Below are 16,626 nucleotides of genomic sequence, written 5' to 3'. Positions count from 1 at the left end.
GCAGCTCCGAGTGTTTGGACAGGTGTATGTCCCCTGCTTTCCCTCCACCTGAGTCCTCCCAATTTCTTACAGGGACCTCTGCTGTAGCAGTTCTGCTTCCCATCTTCCCTAGGTGCACCTTTCACCCCTCCAGCAGAGTCAACAGCATCACATTTCATGTGAAATATATTTTGCTGCAAGTTTGAGAGGTTTTTCCTTCCCTCCTTCATTTATTTTTCCTTCTCTCATATTCTTTACCCTGGCATAAAGCTCAGCTTTGCAATGAAACTTCCTGACTTTACTAGGAATTCAGGCCGTCAACAAAAAAATAATTCAAATGTGATTCCCTCACACTGGCTATTCAAACACAAGCAAAGCTGAGGACCCATGCTGGTTTTTTGGGAGAGGCCTTTTTTTTCCTGTAATTGTACAGCAAAGCAAATTACACTTGTAATTTGCATTTTGTACACTTCAGCGACTGTTCAAGCAAAATTCAAAACAAATATGCACATGTGAAAAACAGGGAGGGAGAGATTGACTGATGGCTTCCCAACATGGAAGAAAAAAATTCTGTTAAGTAAACAGACGAAAAGGGAGAAATCGTTCAGGATTAATTATTCCGTACGTGTGCCACAGACAGATTGGCCGGAGAGTTGGGTGCTGCTCAGGCTGCAGCACATCCTAGGGAGGAAAGCAGCTAAAATTAGCATGCTTTGTTTAAGGAAATAAATACAGCTTAGTGTGATTTTGATGCAAACTCTTCTGCCAGTATGTTCAGGCATTTAAGTGTCTACTTAAAAAAAAAAAAAAAGAGAGAACTTTTTGGGGGAGCAGTGGGAGCTCTATTTTTCAGGGAACAGCATTGAGTCCTGTGTGTCACAGGGAGGCTTCAGGCGTGGCTCCCTGGTGGTATGTGTTGTGATGGTGTCAGCCTTTTCATCTTATCTCTGCAGTTGGTGTTGTGTTGAAGGAGCAGAAGGGAGACCGTGGGCACTCTCAGTGAGCACTGGGGCAAAGCCAGCGCCTAATGGGGATGTGAGAGAGGGAGCTTTGACCTGGCAAAGCAAAGGGCGCCGTGGGAAAGGCTGTGCTGTGCCTTGGCAATGTCAGCGTGCCCGAGATGGCTGATCGGGCAGGCAGGCTGCAAACTCATTCACCAGCTGAGGGACAGGCTGCACAGTTGGGTCAGCCTCCTGCCAGGGCAGGTCCCTGCAGGATGACACTTGGCACAGGGACCCCAGAGCTGTTTGCCCCCAGGGCTGTGGGGCAAGGTTGGCTTTTCCTGGCCTGCTGAAAATGCCTCTGCTGCCGCGTGCAAGGGGACGAGGTAGAAACCAGGCTGTGCATGGGGCTGTGTTAGGATTTTTGTCCCTCTAGAAACCCTGTGAAAAGCCACTGACTTCAGCAGGGCCAGCCCCCGCTCAGCCCGTGTCAGGGTGTGCAGACAGCAGGCGAGCCCCGAGGCGCGCTTGGACAGCCGCTTGGCTTTCCGCCACAGCTCCTCCATCAGTGGCCTTGGTGGCTCCTAGCAGAGACTGCAGGCGTGACTGCCAGGTTGAGGAATCGTGTCGTTAGCCACTGCACTGTAAAAACAAACAGCAACACTGGGGAGGGTGATAAATATACCAGATGTCTCAGAGCTGCCAGCTTCTCCCCCAGCTCCAAGCCCTTGTGGTGGCAGCGGGGCACAGTGCCGCCCTTGCACTGAGGAGCTGCTCAGTTTGGGGTAGGAGAGCTCAGCACAGAACCTTTGTGTCTGTTCCTTACCCAGTTAGTCCAGAGCTGAGAGAGAGGGAGAGCAAGAGGATTATGCTGTGTAACGCCACAGTCACACCGTACACACATGCCACCACCGCTGCTTCCCTGGCCTGGTGCCGCTGCTGAGGAGACGTGCAAAAGCAGGGCTGGAGAAGGGCTCAGGCAGCCAACAGGGGATGTGTCTGTGCAGGGAGGGCTTGGCAGGGTACTCATTTTGGATAGCCACCTTGGCCATCTGCCATGCATGCAGCAGGGCCAGGTGCCACATGCTGGAGGGCAACACCAGGACTGGAAATAGCTGCCTGTTCACAGCCACCTCCACAGCAAGCACCCAGCTGGCTCCAGGTGCTTTTGGTGGGGGTTCTTCACCTGCCCAGCGGTACTTTCCCACCTTATCTTCATAGGGGATGCCCAAGGAGTGCAAGAGGCTCATCCATGCCCCCAGTTTGACAGTGGTTCTGTAGTGGTATGAGGTGTACACAGTTGGCCATCACCAGGGCAGCCCCAAGGCAATCTGAGAATAAGGTCCAGCGGTTCCTGCACTGCAGAGGGAGGCCAGGCCAGGGAGTGGCAGCTTGTTTGCTTTCTTTAATGCTCAACTGTAGCCAAAGCACTGTTTTAATTTGAAATTTGGCAGAGATTTATCCCTTCTGTAAACTAAATTAGTCCTGTGTTTCTGGAGGAGTGGGAGGGAGAGAAGAGAGGTGGATTTTCAGCTGGAAAGAGAGCAATGGGGGATTCAGAGGGAGTGTTTCTGCCTGGAGCCTGTGCTGCTGCTTTGAGAAGTGCTTCTCCACTTGCCGAGGGTGGGAGGTGTCACCCCAGCCCCCGGGGCTCCCAGCCAGAGGAGCAGCGCTGCGCCACCGCCAAGCAGAGCGGTGTCAAGGCGAGGCCACGGCGGCTGCTCTGCTGTGTCAAAACAAAATGATGTGTGTTGGAGTCACACTACTGCTGCCGAGAGAAAAGGGCTGGGAATGAGCAAAGGGAGAAAAGCAAGGATGAGAGCAGAGCCGGAGCTCTGTCTCTCTCTGCCAAGACTGGGAAATGGCAATTTCTGACCTTGTTTTCCTGGCTTTGGCTGCATTTAATGTTTCAGATCCTCGTGGGCACTTGTTTGGCAGCACAGCAGTGGTGTACCTCCCACGCTCCTCCACTGGGCAGGATAGCACTGGCCAAGAGGGATGTTGTAGCAGCAGGAGAGAGGGGTAAGCATGTAGCTGGCTGCCCTCTAGTCCTTTCCACAGTGGGGAAACAACCATGTGCTGCTTGTTACCCCAAAACCAGCAATTTGTTTTTCTTCCTCCTACACACTCTGCTTTTTTGTCACAGCAGGCACAGCCACATGGGAATGAAAGACTGTAGGGAGGAGAGCTCACAAAGCACCCATCACCTGGTGCATCTCTTTCAACCCCAGAGCTTGTGGACCCCTGCAGAAAGTGGGGAGCAGGAGCACAGGGATGGTGGGAGTCCATCCTGGGTGCTCTCCAGCCCAGGATATCCTGTGCCAGTGTTTCTAGGCAGGCACTAATAAGATCTGGAAATTACTGTAAGTTTGATATGTTGTTTGGGAAAGGCACCTCCTGCTGAGAGGCTCATTTTGTTCAGCCACAAAGACTCCAAGAGGCACCACAGATAATCTGCAAATGCTTGTGTGTAGAGAGAAATGCCAGGTGATAGAGCTCTGCCCCAGGGTGATTGAGCTCTCCCCAGCAACCTGGCAGGAGGCACTACATGGTGCCTGGACTTAAACCTGACAAAGTCAGGCTAGAAAGAAGGAGCAATTTTTTTCTTGACAGTTGTCATTTGCCCTGGAAACATGTGTCCAGGTTCCAGCAATCAGGGCTGGGTGTTCTCTCCAGAGCAATAGCTCCTGGAGGTCTCTGCCAGAGGTGGTGGTGCTGCTGTAAGCTGTGCAGGAGGGCTGGCATCGAGTACCTGTGGTGGTGGGAAGTACGTGCCAGGCCATAAGACATGCTGAGCTCAGCTTTGGAGAGGTGAGCTGCCTTGGGAGGCTTGGAGAGCTTTCCTGCAAGAGGCATGTCTGTGTCTTTGGTAGGACACCAGAGAACCTTGTCTGCTCTTCTGCCCCACTCATCTGCCCTGGAACAATCCCTCCCACCCTGCTATAATTTTAAAACAGATGTACACTGGAACTCTTTAATCTCTGGAAATACTCATTCTCTCCTGCTCTCCCTCCATGTGAGTTCATACAAACATGGTACTTAAATCAGCCCTTGTCTGATTAGAATTTTATCTTTCTTTTTTCAGGTCTCATAAATTAGCCTTTCAGTTGGCAGTGCTCTCAGATCCAACAGATAATAACCTTTCTTGGCATCAGGTTGTTTCAGCATCATTGCTAATATCATCTTTTGGCCATGACTGGCTAGGTGCTCACAGGCATCATTTGGCACACGGGCTTTAAAAATGGCCTTTCACTCAGGAGAAACCATTCCTCATATTTAATTACAGTTTCCCCCTAACTTTCTTGACTTTCTCCAGAATATTTTTCCCTTTTAAAATACAAGGTAAAATGTGCCTGAAATCTGTCATTTAAGGGAGCAGCTTTCCACAACACAGAGCAATGCATCTTTCTCCCATTTTGCCCACCAGCTTGCAGGGCTTTTCTGGTGACCACTTTCTAAGGGAGTCGCCTTCTGTGGCCTGCTTCACTTGTTACAGTATTGCTGAGACTTGTCCCAAAGGCTCCTAACTGATGATAAACAGCAGGCTGGATTCTGTGACAGGCTAGATTGTAAATCATCTCCACTAGGAACTGAACTGAGACCACCAGCTTCAATTCCCACAGATACCCACACAGCTTGAGCTGATTCAGTTAATGACTCGAGAAGCCCCAGTATGGAAAAAGAAACTTCAAATTATATTTTCTAAAGCTTTCTAGAGGGTGTAGAGCCCTGCATGATAACATACAATCAAATAGCAATGAAATGGCATGTGGGGAACAGAACAATGTTCCAAAGGTGGAAGGAAAATGGGCAAGTAGGAAGATACCATTTAAGCAGGACTTAAGAGTTGTATTAAATGCATGGGGAATTGAGCAAATCACTAGAAGAGTAAACAGATTCTGGACTGGGCTTTTTGTATAAATGTTCTCTCTTTTCAAGTTTTCCCAATGCTCCTTCCTTTCAGGCTGGAAGAACTGGTGTTCTTTTGAAAGTGTTGATTAACTAATACTTTTTTATTTCTGTCTTTTCCCTCAAGGTTACTCTGGGAAATTACAAAAGGATCAAATTGCTAGCTTGTTCTCACACAAAATTTAGAGCAGCTACAATGTGGAATGTCAAATGACTTCCAACAGCCTTTCTCCACACATGGGTTCCTTGGGCAGATTGTCATCTAATTTTGACCTCTGCTCATCTTTGAGCAACATACAGTTTCTGTGGGGTTGTGTGGATGCCATGGATGGCAAATATCACTGCTTGTCCTCCAGTGGGTGACTAGCAGTTTTGACGTCCCCACGTGTGAACTGCTTTGCAAGGTATTTTTCCACATGTTTGGTTCTAAATGTTTGCAAGAGGCCCTCAGGCAGTTCTCCCAGCCCTAAGATGTTGCCATCTGGGCCTGTCACTTTGGGAACTGTTGAGAAATCATGTGAACTCACTGCTGAAGTGATGATTTACAGAAGGCAGTGTGCACCTGTGTTTCTTCCACGAGGTACCAGCAGCCTTGAGTCAGCTTAAGTACCTGACTCACTGAATGCAGAACTCATTGGCAGGAGGGGCAAGTGTTGGGCTGTGAGCCTTCCTGGTGCCAGGCTCACTTGCAAATTCAAAGAAATGCCTTAATTCTTTGGGTGCAGACAAAGTTCTGCCTGAGGAATGAGAAGGAGCCATTAATACCAGCAGAGGATTGCTGCCATCAGGGGTCAGGTGGTGAGGGGGCAGCATGGCTTTCAGCAGAGACCCCACTCTGGAAGTGAACCTTGAAATGTTGCTGGCATGGATTGCCTGGCACAGTTGTCTGAGATAGCAAAAAGTGTATTTGACAATTCAGGAGGCCTTTTCAAGTCCTAAATATCCATGCACATATGCAGAAATATTCTTTTATAAGGTTTTGAATAATTTCTTTGCATGTGTTTTTTTAGGAACAAGTTACAATCTTTGGTTTTGGTTGTTTGTTAGTAACCTCTTTAAACCCTTCTTGCCATTTTGGCACAAGACATAAAGTAATCTTGGTTCCAACCACAACTACTTCCAAGGTGTGACTTCTATCACTTTCTAGTCCCTGATTTTTTGCATTCCTGATCATTTCAAGACACCTTCTCAGTTGAGGACCCCAAGTTACAGTCAGCTTTGAAAACTCTTCACAGATTGAAATGAAGAGACATTTTCTTTTAGAAAAGTGGAAAAGAGCCATGGTAACTGTACGCAGAGAAAATGATAGGAAGACTGCACAGAAAAATAACTCATTTCTGCTCAGATTATAATATGTGCATTTGGTTACTAGTCCTTGGTCTGAGCTGAACAATAGAAAAAAATATCACCACTAAAAGGAATTTGGATCAGGGAAATGTTAACATAAGGGCCTAGATATGGACACCCATTTGCCTCTCTCTCCATTTCAACCAGCTTTTGCATTAAAACATATAATGAAGATACATTAATTCCTCAAATTACTGTAAATTTGTCTGAAACCCATAGAGGAACTGGGTCATTGAAGCTCTATATCCAGTTAGACATATGGGAAAAGATGAAAAGTAGAGTGCGTGCTAAATGGATCCAGCATTATTGGTAAGTAATGACAGGCACTAAGATCCTATTCAAAGGTGTAAGGGTAATACCCATGAGCATGTTAATAGTGAATTATGGCCATTATGGAGGCACCAGTGACAATATTTTAGTGCTATTCAAGTTGTCTGGTTTCTTTGTTCTTTGCTCACTCTTTTCTTAAAAGCTGGTGATTTGGTGGTTATGAAATGTGTCATAGTGTGAAGACCCTCTTCTCTCAACTGTGCAAGAGTCTTCATTGGCTTTGGCCAAGGGAAGAAGATAAAGAGTTCCTGCTCCTTCCACAAGGAAAAGCCTTGTAGTATTTTAACAATTTCTTTCTTCAGGCTGGTCTTACAATGATGCCTGCAGAAGGCCTCTTTTAACAAATAGTGCTTCCCATTTTGTTGTTCTAGTGAACTTCCCAAGAATGGATGATGACTTCCCAAGCTCTGAGCAAGACTTTGAAGACAACGATGATCCAGGTCGGTATCGAAACACCACATGGACAATTCAGATGTGGCAGCTTGTGTTTCAGTATCAGATGCTAGGATTACTCACAAACCTCGGCTTTAGTGGTGTTAGGAGCTAGAACACTTGAGAACATACATTGAAGTGGTGTTCAAAGGCATTGGTTTCCTTTTCCTGTTTTCCTTTTTCAACAGACAGCAACCTTGCAAAGTGAATGTATTGTATTTGTTTTTGGACAGGTGAAACTGATCTTTTAAGCATTAATTGCTGCTTGCATGGCATTTTGACTGGTAAATGAATAAAATTAAGTCTGAGACCTGTGACAGACTGATTCCATAGTTTTGAACTTAGAGGCACTGGAAGGGCCAGAGTTTCAGTGGGTGTAAAATGCTTGAATCCTATGTCAATAGTCTGATGTCTGAAACTGAAACTTCCTTAGTAGTGTGATGCTTCACATTGTATCTAGGCCTGAGATATTCCCATATATATAACCTAACTCTTGTAAAGCCATCACAACTCCAAGTGAGAAACGTATAAAGGTGAGGGGGAAATAAAAAGTGATCCCTGGATAATAAGTGCCCGTTCCACTGCAGATTACTTTGGATCGGATAGGAACGACACACTGTTCTCTACTAACTCTCCAGGAACCCCGAAGCTGGACAAAGAGAAAAGCTGGCTATACACCCTGGATCCCATCCTGGTGACCATTATAGCAATGAGCTCCCTTGGTGTCCTCCTCGGGGCCATCTGTGCTGGTCTGCTCCTGTACTGCACGTGCTCGTACGCCGGGCTGTCCTCGCGGAGCTCCACCACGCTGGAGAACTACAACTTCGAACTGTACGACGGCATCAAGCACAAGGTGAAGATGAACCACCAGAAGTGCTGCTCGGAGGCCTGATGGGTGCCTGGGCATCACCCTTGGCATTGTGCCCGGTGAGGTGGGCTGGCAGGGGGGCACTTTTATTGCTGTTTTCTATGGGAACTGAATGCCATAACAGGGAATGAGGGGAGCAGGAGTGAGGGGAGGCACTGCTCCTGCCATCAGGTCTTGCTGCTGGGTTACACTCCACCAGGACCGAGTGGCTTTCCTGCAAACCAGACTGTGCTGGGCGAGGGGGGGACTGAGCCCCTTGTTTGCTGGTTCATCTTCATTTTTTGCTGATGTGAGTGACTGGGATGTGGTGAGGGAGCCTGGTTTACCTTTTGGATGTGAGAAACTAAATGTTGATTGTTATTTCCCACCTCCTTTCTCTGGTAAGTTGCTGAGAAGGCTGAGGGATTCCTTTAGAAATAACACACACACACACAGGAGCCCCTGTCCATTTTAGACTCCATCCAGATACCATTGTAGGGATTTGTGCACTTCACACTAAGAACAGGAAGATGTAGTTTGCAGTCCTGAACATGGAAGCATGTTGTTACCTTCAACTTTCCTTCTCCTGGTAGCAGGGGAAAGGTGGGATACTGGCTTTACTGTCAACAGTAACAACAGCGCTTTCTCAAATCATTAAGAAAGAAAATAGAAGGGAAACCCTATGTGTAGAAGCACCTCTTTGAGAGAAGCTGAAGAGCCTTAAAGTGATTTGTGAATAAGAGCCATTTATTAAATCGAGATCTTTGATTGCAACAGCTGAGGCCTTCGTCAGGAAGGCCTTTATTTGAATCTCCCACCCCTCTTGAGCCTGTCATTTTTCTTTTTGCTATAATGAGAAAATTGCAGCAAACAAAAGATAGAGCCTGTCAGGTTGCTGGAGCTTAGGCAATGGCTTTGGGAAGGGGGTTTCACTAGGAGTTTGACTTGAGGTACAGTGCTGAGGCCTCTCCAAAGTGCCAGGAAAGGAAAATAAACAGGGAAGGAGGCTGGAACCATGCCTACAGCCCTGGGGAGCCTGGCCGTGGTGCCCCTGGCACCCTGTCACCTTCCTGGTGCTCCCCTTCTCCCTGGAGCTGGGGGGTCGGAGCTGGTGCAATCAGCACCACTGGAACAAATAGCTGCTGCCACATCCCCTTTGGAGCAAAACTGCTGCTCCTGATCAGTAGCAAAAACCCCAAATTCTATCTATGAGCTGTGTTGTTTGTTTTTGTTTTTTTTACTTTGAACAAGTGCCTTAGAAGTATTTTCCTCCAGCTGATGATCAGTGCGGTAGCAAACAGCAAGTGAGGCCTTCATCCTTCCCCACAAAATGCTCTTCTTCACCACTCCCTGCTGGTTAGAGCCCGGCAGAAATCTGGTTCTTCTACTTTCAAATGGTCTGGCTACATTGTGTGGCAGCTGGTACCTCTCCACTTACCACTGTGCTATGGGAGAAGAGTGTTATGAAACAATTGAATGGAGAAAAAGAGTTGAAATGCCGAACCCCAAACCAATGCCTTCATTTCCAGTTCAGTACAGATGGATCACTTCTATCAGCTTGCCCATACGTAAATAAGAAACCTTTCTGTCACACTGGGTTTGCCTTTCCAGGGGCTCTTTGGTAATACCTGGCATGTCCTGATTTTTACATTTTACCTGGCAAGTAGTTTGGGTTGAGGATGGCATTATTTTCCTCACCAACTGCGACTGATTGTGTGATGTGTTGTGAAGCTCAGTTTGCCCAGCCCCACAAACATGTCATGCAGGAGTCCAGGTGTCTGGGGACACAAGCAACATCTGCAGAGGCAATGAGCATGGACAGATGAGCAGTGCCACAACTGCTCCTTGGTACATTGGGAATAGGAACATTGTCTACTGTTTCATGAAGAGCTCCCTCAGACAATAAGATTTTAGGAAGAAAAACCCTTCCCTGCTGTAAGAAAGGTGCACGTGTACTGGGGGAGCAGATCCAGCAGCGCGTCATCAGAACATCCAGGGCTCGTACACACACGCAGAGATGCGCATACACAAAGGCCTTGGTTTCTTTAATTCACACTGTGCACCCGACAAAAACTGCAGCAAATGTGTCTCTGATTCTCCTTTCGAATCACCTTATTTCTTTTGGCGTTTTTCACAGACAAATTCCACAGGGGTGTTATTTTACTGTACAAAAGAAACAGAGGCAGTGAGAGGAAATGTACCAGACCATTTCAAAGCTGGATTGCTGCTGCTCAATGATTTTATCCCCTTCATATCACCAGAGAGGGGAAGGATGAATGGAAAAGGACCATACAGTAGAAAAGCCAACTTAGGCAAACACTAGGTGAAAATATATAATTAAAAAGGTGATGTTATGGTGTCTAGTAGGCGTACAGAGAGAAGAGTTCATATATACATATATTCAGAAATAGTGTGTTTGCACACGCACGTGAATTCTCTGTATGTATCGTGTATGTGACTTATTCCGTGGGACTGACTCGTGTTGATGTGTCTCTTGCTCTGGGGCAGGAGAGTCCTGCTGTCCTTGGCACTAAGGTGGCACGGGCCCAGCGCAGCGCCCAGCCCTCGTGTCCCGCTGGCCCCTGGCAGCTGGGGCAGGGCCCAGGTGTGAGCTCGCCGGGCGAGAGGAGCCGATAATGCTGCACAGCCAATACCTCACTTACCTCTGCCGGGTGCTTTACTGTTCTACGGAAAACTGTGCTTGATTGTAACTTCAACAGGGAGGGGGAAAGTCATCAATTCATTGCATCCTCCTCTGCAAATAGATTAGGTTTGATGATTGCAATTCCCTCTGTGAAATTCAGAAAAAAAAAAAAGAAAAAATGGCATTAATGCCTTTGTTTAAATGGGCTGTTGCCTCCACACGCTTCCCATGGCAGGACATGTTGCTAATGGGCGGGCTGTAGTTCTGGGTGACTTCGTTTTGTGGGAAGGTGCCGGAGGTGAGCATGGGAATTAAACCATTAAGAAATTATATGCAGAAATGGAAATTCTCCAAGGTTTGCAGTTCAAGGTGTTTGACCATTTACTGGCTGAGCCAGGACTTATGGACTTAAAGAGCTTTTACTGTGATTCTTCGGTGTAACAAACAAACAAAACAAAACAAAAAATAAAACTGTGTTTATATGATTTGTATAAAAACCTTTTAAAATTACTATTTAATAAACATTATGGTAGAGATTATGTTTCAGTGGCTTTTTTATTCATGAAAGAGCACCAACAAGGAGACCAAACTGAAGAGGGCTGTGGGTAGCAGAAGACCCAGTGAAATGAGGTGCAACTGGAGGCACACAGGGCCATGCCTACTGCTCTCCTTTGCTGTGCACTGCCTGTCCCTTTGGATTACCCCAGGCTGTGTGGCACACCAAGGTGACATGGGGTTTTAATGCAGACCCAGTGCATACAGCATCTCCTGTCAGAGTTGGGGATGGCTGGAACCTGGTCTGGCCCAAAAGCAGCACCTGAGAGCAAACCTCAAAATGGATGCAGTTGTTTTCCTGTCACCTTGTGCCATGGCCCAGTGCTGCCAGTGATCCCAGAGAGGAGTGCAGTTTTAGGCTAAAAATCATTTAGAAACATCATTTAGAAACATCATTTAGAACTAAAGTGCACTGGTGAGGGGCAGCCTGTTGCAGTTTGCTCACCTCACAAAGGTTCAGGTGCTGGTATCCCAGCATATCCCTGTCCTGTTCCTATGAATCTGCCAAAGTGGGCAGTGACTGGGATGGAGTGGTGTTCTGCAGTTCAGCTTCAGCCCTGTTCTTTGTCACAAAGACGGTGGCGACTCCTGGCAAACCCGAATGCCAAGCCTGGCTCCACAAACTTGTCTTCTCCACCGTCCCTCTGCTCTGCCACACTGCCCTGGTGGCAGCCCAGGCCCAGGAGAGCCTCCTGTCTCACAGGGGTCCCCATACTCTGTAGCAGGCAGCCAGGAGCCACACAGGGCTGCAGAAAGGAGAAGCTGTGGAGCTGAACCTACAGCTTGGAAAACTCTTGTTTATTTATGGGCAGCCTGACAAATGAGAGCCAATCCATCAAGCTCTGGGCACCTTGAGAGCAAATGAAATTTTGCTGCCATCTCCAACACGGTGACCCCCTCCCAAAGCTTCTGTGTGTTAAAGAGGGTCTTTAAGCGATGAAGGGTGGCTGGCAGCTTAGATGAAGATGACAGTGTAGCTGCAACCTTGACAGCTCTCCTCTCACCTAGGAATAAAGAACTGATGTGCAGATTGATACCTGGGGGAGAGGCTGTCAGAGAGCAGGACGGAGACGGCAGATAAGCGACTCAATCAGTGTCAGACCTGTCCTGCTGTAACACCTCCTGTAAATCACTGCGCTTTAAGGGGAGCCTCCGCTAGCACGGGGAGCAGGGAGCAGGTAATGGAAACACGGCAGGCAAAGCAGATGTGTGCTCTGGCTGAGTTAAAATCCTGTGAGCTGGGCTGAAGCTGCTGCCTGGGCACCAAGGAGAGACAGGCACTCACTCGAGGAAATTAAAATCTTCAGGCAGTTTTTCTTCCACACAAGCTGGGATTGCGCTTGGACGGGGCTGGAGGGTGGAGTGGGACCTGGAGTGGCCTGGTGTGTTTGCCATGCACACAAGGGTACCCACTGCAAGCAGAGGCCAGACTGTGGGGAGCCATGGGGGGTGTTTCACAGGGCACAAGAGTAATCAGGGGCTAAGCAGGCTAATGAAATCAATTTCATCATTCTTGGCCGCTCCATGATGAGGATCCAGCCACTCCTGCACACCCTCTAGAGCTGATTGCAATCGTGTGTGCACTCTTGCTCTTTCTCTTGCCCCTTCTTCTTTCAAATATGCCTTTTCTGTTGGACTTAATGGGAAATCTTTTCAGATAATGACTTGCTCTCTGGACAGCTGGGGGCTTGGCAGTAAGGGGAGCCATGGGGCTGAGCTAATGAGTGTATTCGTAATTAATTAATTGCAGGCAGGTGCAAGTAGAGCCTCCCATTGCCTCACTCTCTTCTGTCTCTCTCTGAAGAACGCCTCTGTCTCCTGGAGCCTGGCACTATCACCAGCCATCCAACAAGATTGCGCAAAACCTGGTGCCAGCTTTGCTGTGGACAATGACTTTGGCAGGCAGGGAGGCTGATGCTCCACCTCCTCCCTGAAGGGACCACAGGGAGCTTTTCCATTGCATCCATAGCTGCCAGGACCCTTAAACCATGATGACAAGCACCCATAAAGGGAAGTTCCCAATGGCCCCTTCTCATGAAAGCTGGACTCTGTTCAACAGCTGCACCGAAATAGTTCACATCTTCCCTCTTTACACCCCAAAAGAACAAACCCACCAGGCCATGAGAAGTGTTGGTGAGCCCCTGGGTGCTGACTCCTGGTGACCTGAGCACTGGTTCAGCCAGTGCTACCATTGCCGTGTCCCTGCTGTGTTCTTTCAGCCTTACTGTGGCTGCTCAGTAGAGCTCTGTGGTGTAACTACAGAGTGTGACACTGAGTTTTGGTCTGTGTACATCTGGAGCAAAATTTGCATTGAATTCAGTAGGTTTCTGGTTGTCACTCACAGTGATCAGGTAGGACGAGGCTTTCCTACCAGCTCCTGTTACATGCAGTGACCCATTTGAGGCAACAAACTCACTGTGTCTAAAGCAGTTTAATGGGAAAATAACTAATCCTGAATGTGTTGAGAGGGAATGACTCCTCTCTCAGCTCCTGTGTCATAACTCAGTTGCACTACTAATATCCGAAATGGAAAGCACTGAATTAAACACTCAGCAGCTCTACCCCCGCCTTAGCCCGGGTGCCAAAAATCAAGGGAAGAAATACAGCACTGCTTCCCTGTGCTGCAGCAGTGGGTGGAGGGCTGCAGGGTGAGCCAGCCCATGCTGATGGCTCAGGACTGTTTGCTGCAATAGACTTCGCTAACATTTCCTTGGTTAAATGTTTACAAACCTAGAGGAAATAGCTGTCCCAGATGTTGCAGATAATTTCCTATCAGGTCCCTCCTGGCGCAATGCAGGGCTGCTTTGTCACCCTTCGGATCAGCTGCCAATCTCATGCTTAATAACAGACTTGACTTCTTTTCAAAAACTGTCGAAATTTCCAGCACTGTTTTTGCCCTCCTGCTCTCTTGGGTTTCTGCAGAGTAGCTCTGCCCTGGCTCCCAGCCCAGCTCTTTGCAGCCCTGGAAGCACACTCTCAAGCAGAGTGGCTTCAGCAGAGGCACAGGACACCTCGGTGATGGGCTGTGTTGAGCAACGCAGCCCTTGCCAAATGCATTTCAACCTCATATTTTAAGAAGACATTCAATGTGCTTACCAAGGCTGGGGAGCCTTTTACACCACAGCAATAATCCAGCACTCGGCCATGAAATCCTCAGCACAGTGTCACATCCATCCCTTTCAGCAGAGAAGTTTTATTAACTTAGGGTGTGAAAAGTTTTGAAGAGCAAAAGTCTCTCTTCCCTCTGAGAGAAATAAGGATGATTTAAGCAGTCTGGGTGTATTGGAGATGGAGAGAGTCCCCCAGCTGACACATCAGAGGGAAAAACTGTAAGCCAAGGTTGCATTTATTAAAGAAGGAAGCTGAGGCTGTGCAAAGCCAACCTTTCTAAGCACTCCGCGAGAGCATTTTAATAAAAAAGCACAACAAGCCCACAACAAATCATGTCTTGAAAGCAAAAAAAAAAATGTCAATTCCTGTCAAGGTTTGAGGAATCGTTTGAGCTTAAGGAAAAGCGAATTCCTGCTAGGCTCCCCTCCCCTGCCCTCCTCTGCCGTGCGTGGAGCAAAGCCATGGCAAACGCCGCCTGTGACACACCGCAAATCACAGCGGAGAGCGGGGGGGCGCCGGCCCTCCCTGGGAAGGCCCGCAGAAGGATTGAAGCTTAGAGAAAATGGAATTTATAGTCAGAGCATTAAAATATTAAAGGGCCTTAAAGAACAGCCATGAATCTGATTTCGGAGGGGGGTGGGACACCAGTCTGTCATCAGGCAGAGACAAACGGCTGCTGGACTTGACAACTCACATAAATCTGGCAGAGGAGAAGAAATAAAGCCCAATCAGAATCTCACCCCCACCAAAAAAAAAAAAAAAAAAATAAAAATAAAATAAAAGTGATGAAAAGATTTTAAGGCATGAAGTGTCAAAAGGAGAGGGAAAGCTAAAGAAGATAAGGAGTTGAAAGCAGAAGAGTGATTATAAAAATAGTGCCAGAAGTAGTGATGGAGGTAGAGGAAAGAAATTATTTAAAATTACCAGAATTGCTCTGGTGGCATAGGTTTTTTTGACAATCTTGCCCAAGATTGCATGATTTTCTTTCACAGCAAGAATTTCTTGTATTGTCTTCAACAGCTCAGGTTGGCACAGGCAGGAGGAGCAGCCCCCACCATGCAGAGTACCAGCCCTGAGCCCCCTGGCAAAGAGGGGTGGGCACAGGCAGCCCCATGTGGCCCGTGTCTTCAACACCCCTCTATTTCCAAAAACAGAGCAGCACTCACCAGGCTAATCCCTGCTCCCCACAAGCAGCAAACCCCATTCCTGAACTGGAGATTTTTTCCCCTGGGATGTGTCTCCAGGGCTGATCTCAGAGCTTCCTCAAGAGCCATGGCCATTGCACCGGGCCAGGCTGTGGATGGTCTATTGTGCAAGAAGTCAGTGGGATGAGCCTGCCCAGCCCCACACCTTTCACCACACTCACTGGGGACTCCTCCAGTGGGGTCTCTCCCAGAGGCAGTCATGCCCTACTGAGAGTGGGACAGCTGGGAATCAGCCCCTCAGCTGAGGAATCAGCCCTCAGGTGCTGCTGCCACACAGTGAGGAGAGACGGCAAATCCAGCCAGGAGTCACAGCCAGGACCCATTCCCTGTAAATTGGGAAACAGTGTGCAGTGAGGACTGGATTTATGAAATGCTGTCTGTAAGCCAGCCCTCCCTCTGAAACACTAAACAAAAAACAACATTCAGATACATTTCGGAGGAAAACACAAAGCATCTGGTTCCCTTCCTTGGTGTACATAGCAAGAGAAAAGTTGGCAGTACATTTGCTTACCATAAAAGAGAGAGCTATGCAAAAAAAAAGCCACATTAGAGTAACGTTGCCCAAAACAGAGTTAAATGTCTTCCTTGTTTTGAACGTGCTCGTGGTGGAAATGTGAGCAAAGGTCAGTCCAAATTAATGAGAACTGAAAATGAATTGGCTGTGCTGGGACTGGCACCCTGCCACCACATCTCGCCCAGCAATTCTTATTTATCCATTTATTTATTTGGTTGGATGAGGAGACATTGTGCAAACACATAGATAATCAGGCCTGGCGCTCCCTATGGGTGACACACGCTGTTTCAGCCAAGGAGGTTGGCTTGTGGCACCCATCCCTGTGCTTACCACATCCCTCCCTTGCTCCCACACAGGGGGGAGATGGGAGCCTGGCCTGGAGCCTTCTTGGGGTGCACCCAGTGGTGTAATCTTGCCTAAACACCCTGTGCCAACAGCACATCTGAGGCCTCCCAGCCCTCCCAGCCTGGACAGGGATGAGATGGGGATAGGCAGGGAAGCTGAACCACTTCCTGCCACAGGCTGTCCCATTACCACTGCCCATTGCTGCCACTGCAAGAAAATCCCAGTGCTAGGGAGGTGCCACTTCCCTGCCAGCACCTGGCAGGCCAGTTGTGTCAAGGAGGGTGACAAATGTGCTGCCTCAGTTTTATGAAGCAAAGGGAGTTTTCCATGGCTCTTTCTGACACACAGGCAGTGATTACCTGCTGAAGCAGCTAAAAACTTTTGTTTGGTTTGGTTTAGAGGAAAGGAGGAGAAAGAAAAAGCCAGTTCCAGTTCTGGCTTTCCTCCTGGAAAGAGAAAGCCATCTC

General features: G+C 48.0%; 1 protein-coding gene across 4 annotated transcripts in view; it reads left to right on the top strand.

Annotated features, from left to right (window-relative positions):
* NRP2 (neuropilin 2) overlaps positions 1-10,965 on the top strand; it is an 89,223-nt gene extending 78,258 nt beyond the window's left edge. For 2 of the 4 annotated variants that reach the window (XM_079311466.1, XM_079311467.1), the window contains exons 16-17: positions 6,878-6,946; positions 7,577-10,965. In XM_079311466.1, the coding sequence (XP_079167592.1) occupies positions 6,878-6,946; positions 7,577-7,830 (323 nt within the window). In that variant the 3' untranslated portion in view covers positions 7,831-10,965. Of the gene's footprint in view, positions 1-6,877; positions 6,947-7,525 lie in introns of all 4 variants that reach the window. The other 2 variants (XM_079311464.1, XM_079311465.1) reach the window with 1 other exon arrangement.
* The last annotated feature ends 5,661 nt before the right edge of the window (positions 10,966-16,626 follow it).

This window comes from Erithacus rubecula (assembly GCF_903797595.1).
Source record: "Erithacus rubecula genome assembly, chromosome: 8".
Lineage (NCBI taxonomy): Eukaryota > Metazoa > Chordata > Aves > Passeriformes > Muscicapidae > Erithacus > Erithacus rubecula.
Note: the sequence above shows the minus strand (reverse complement) of the source record. Positions and strands in the feature narration are given on the sequence as shown.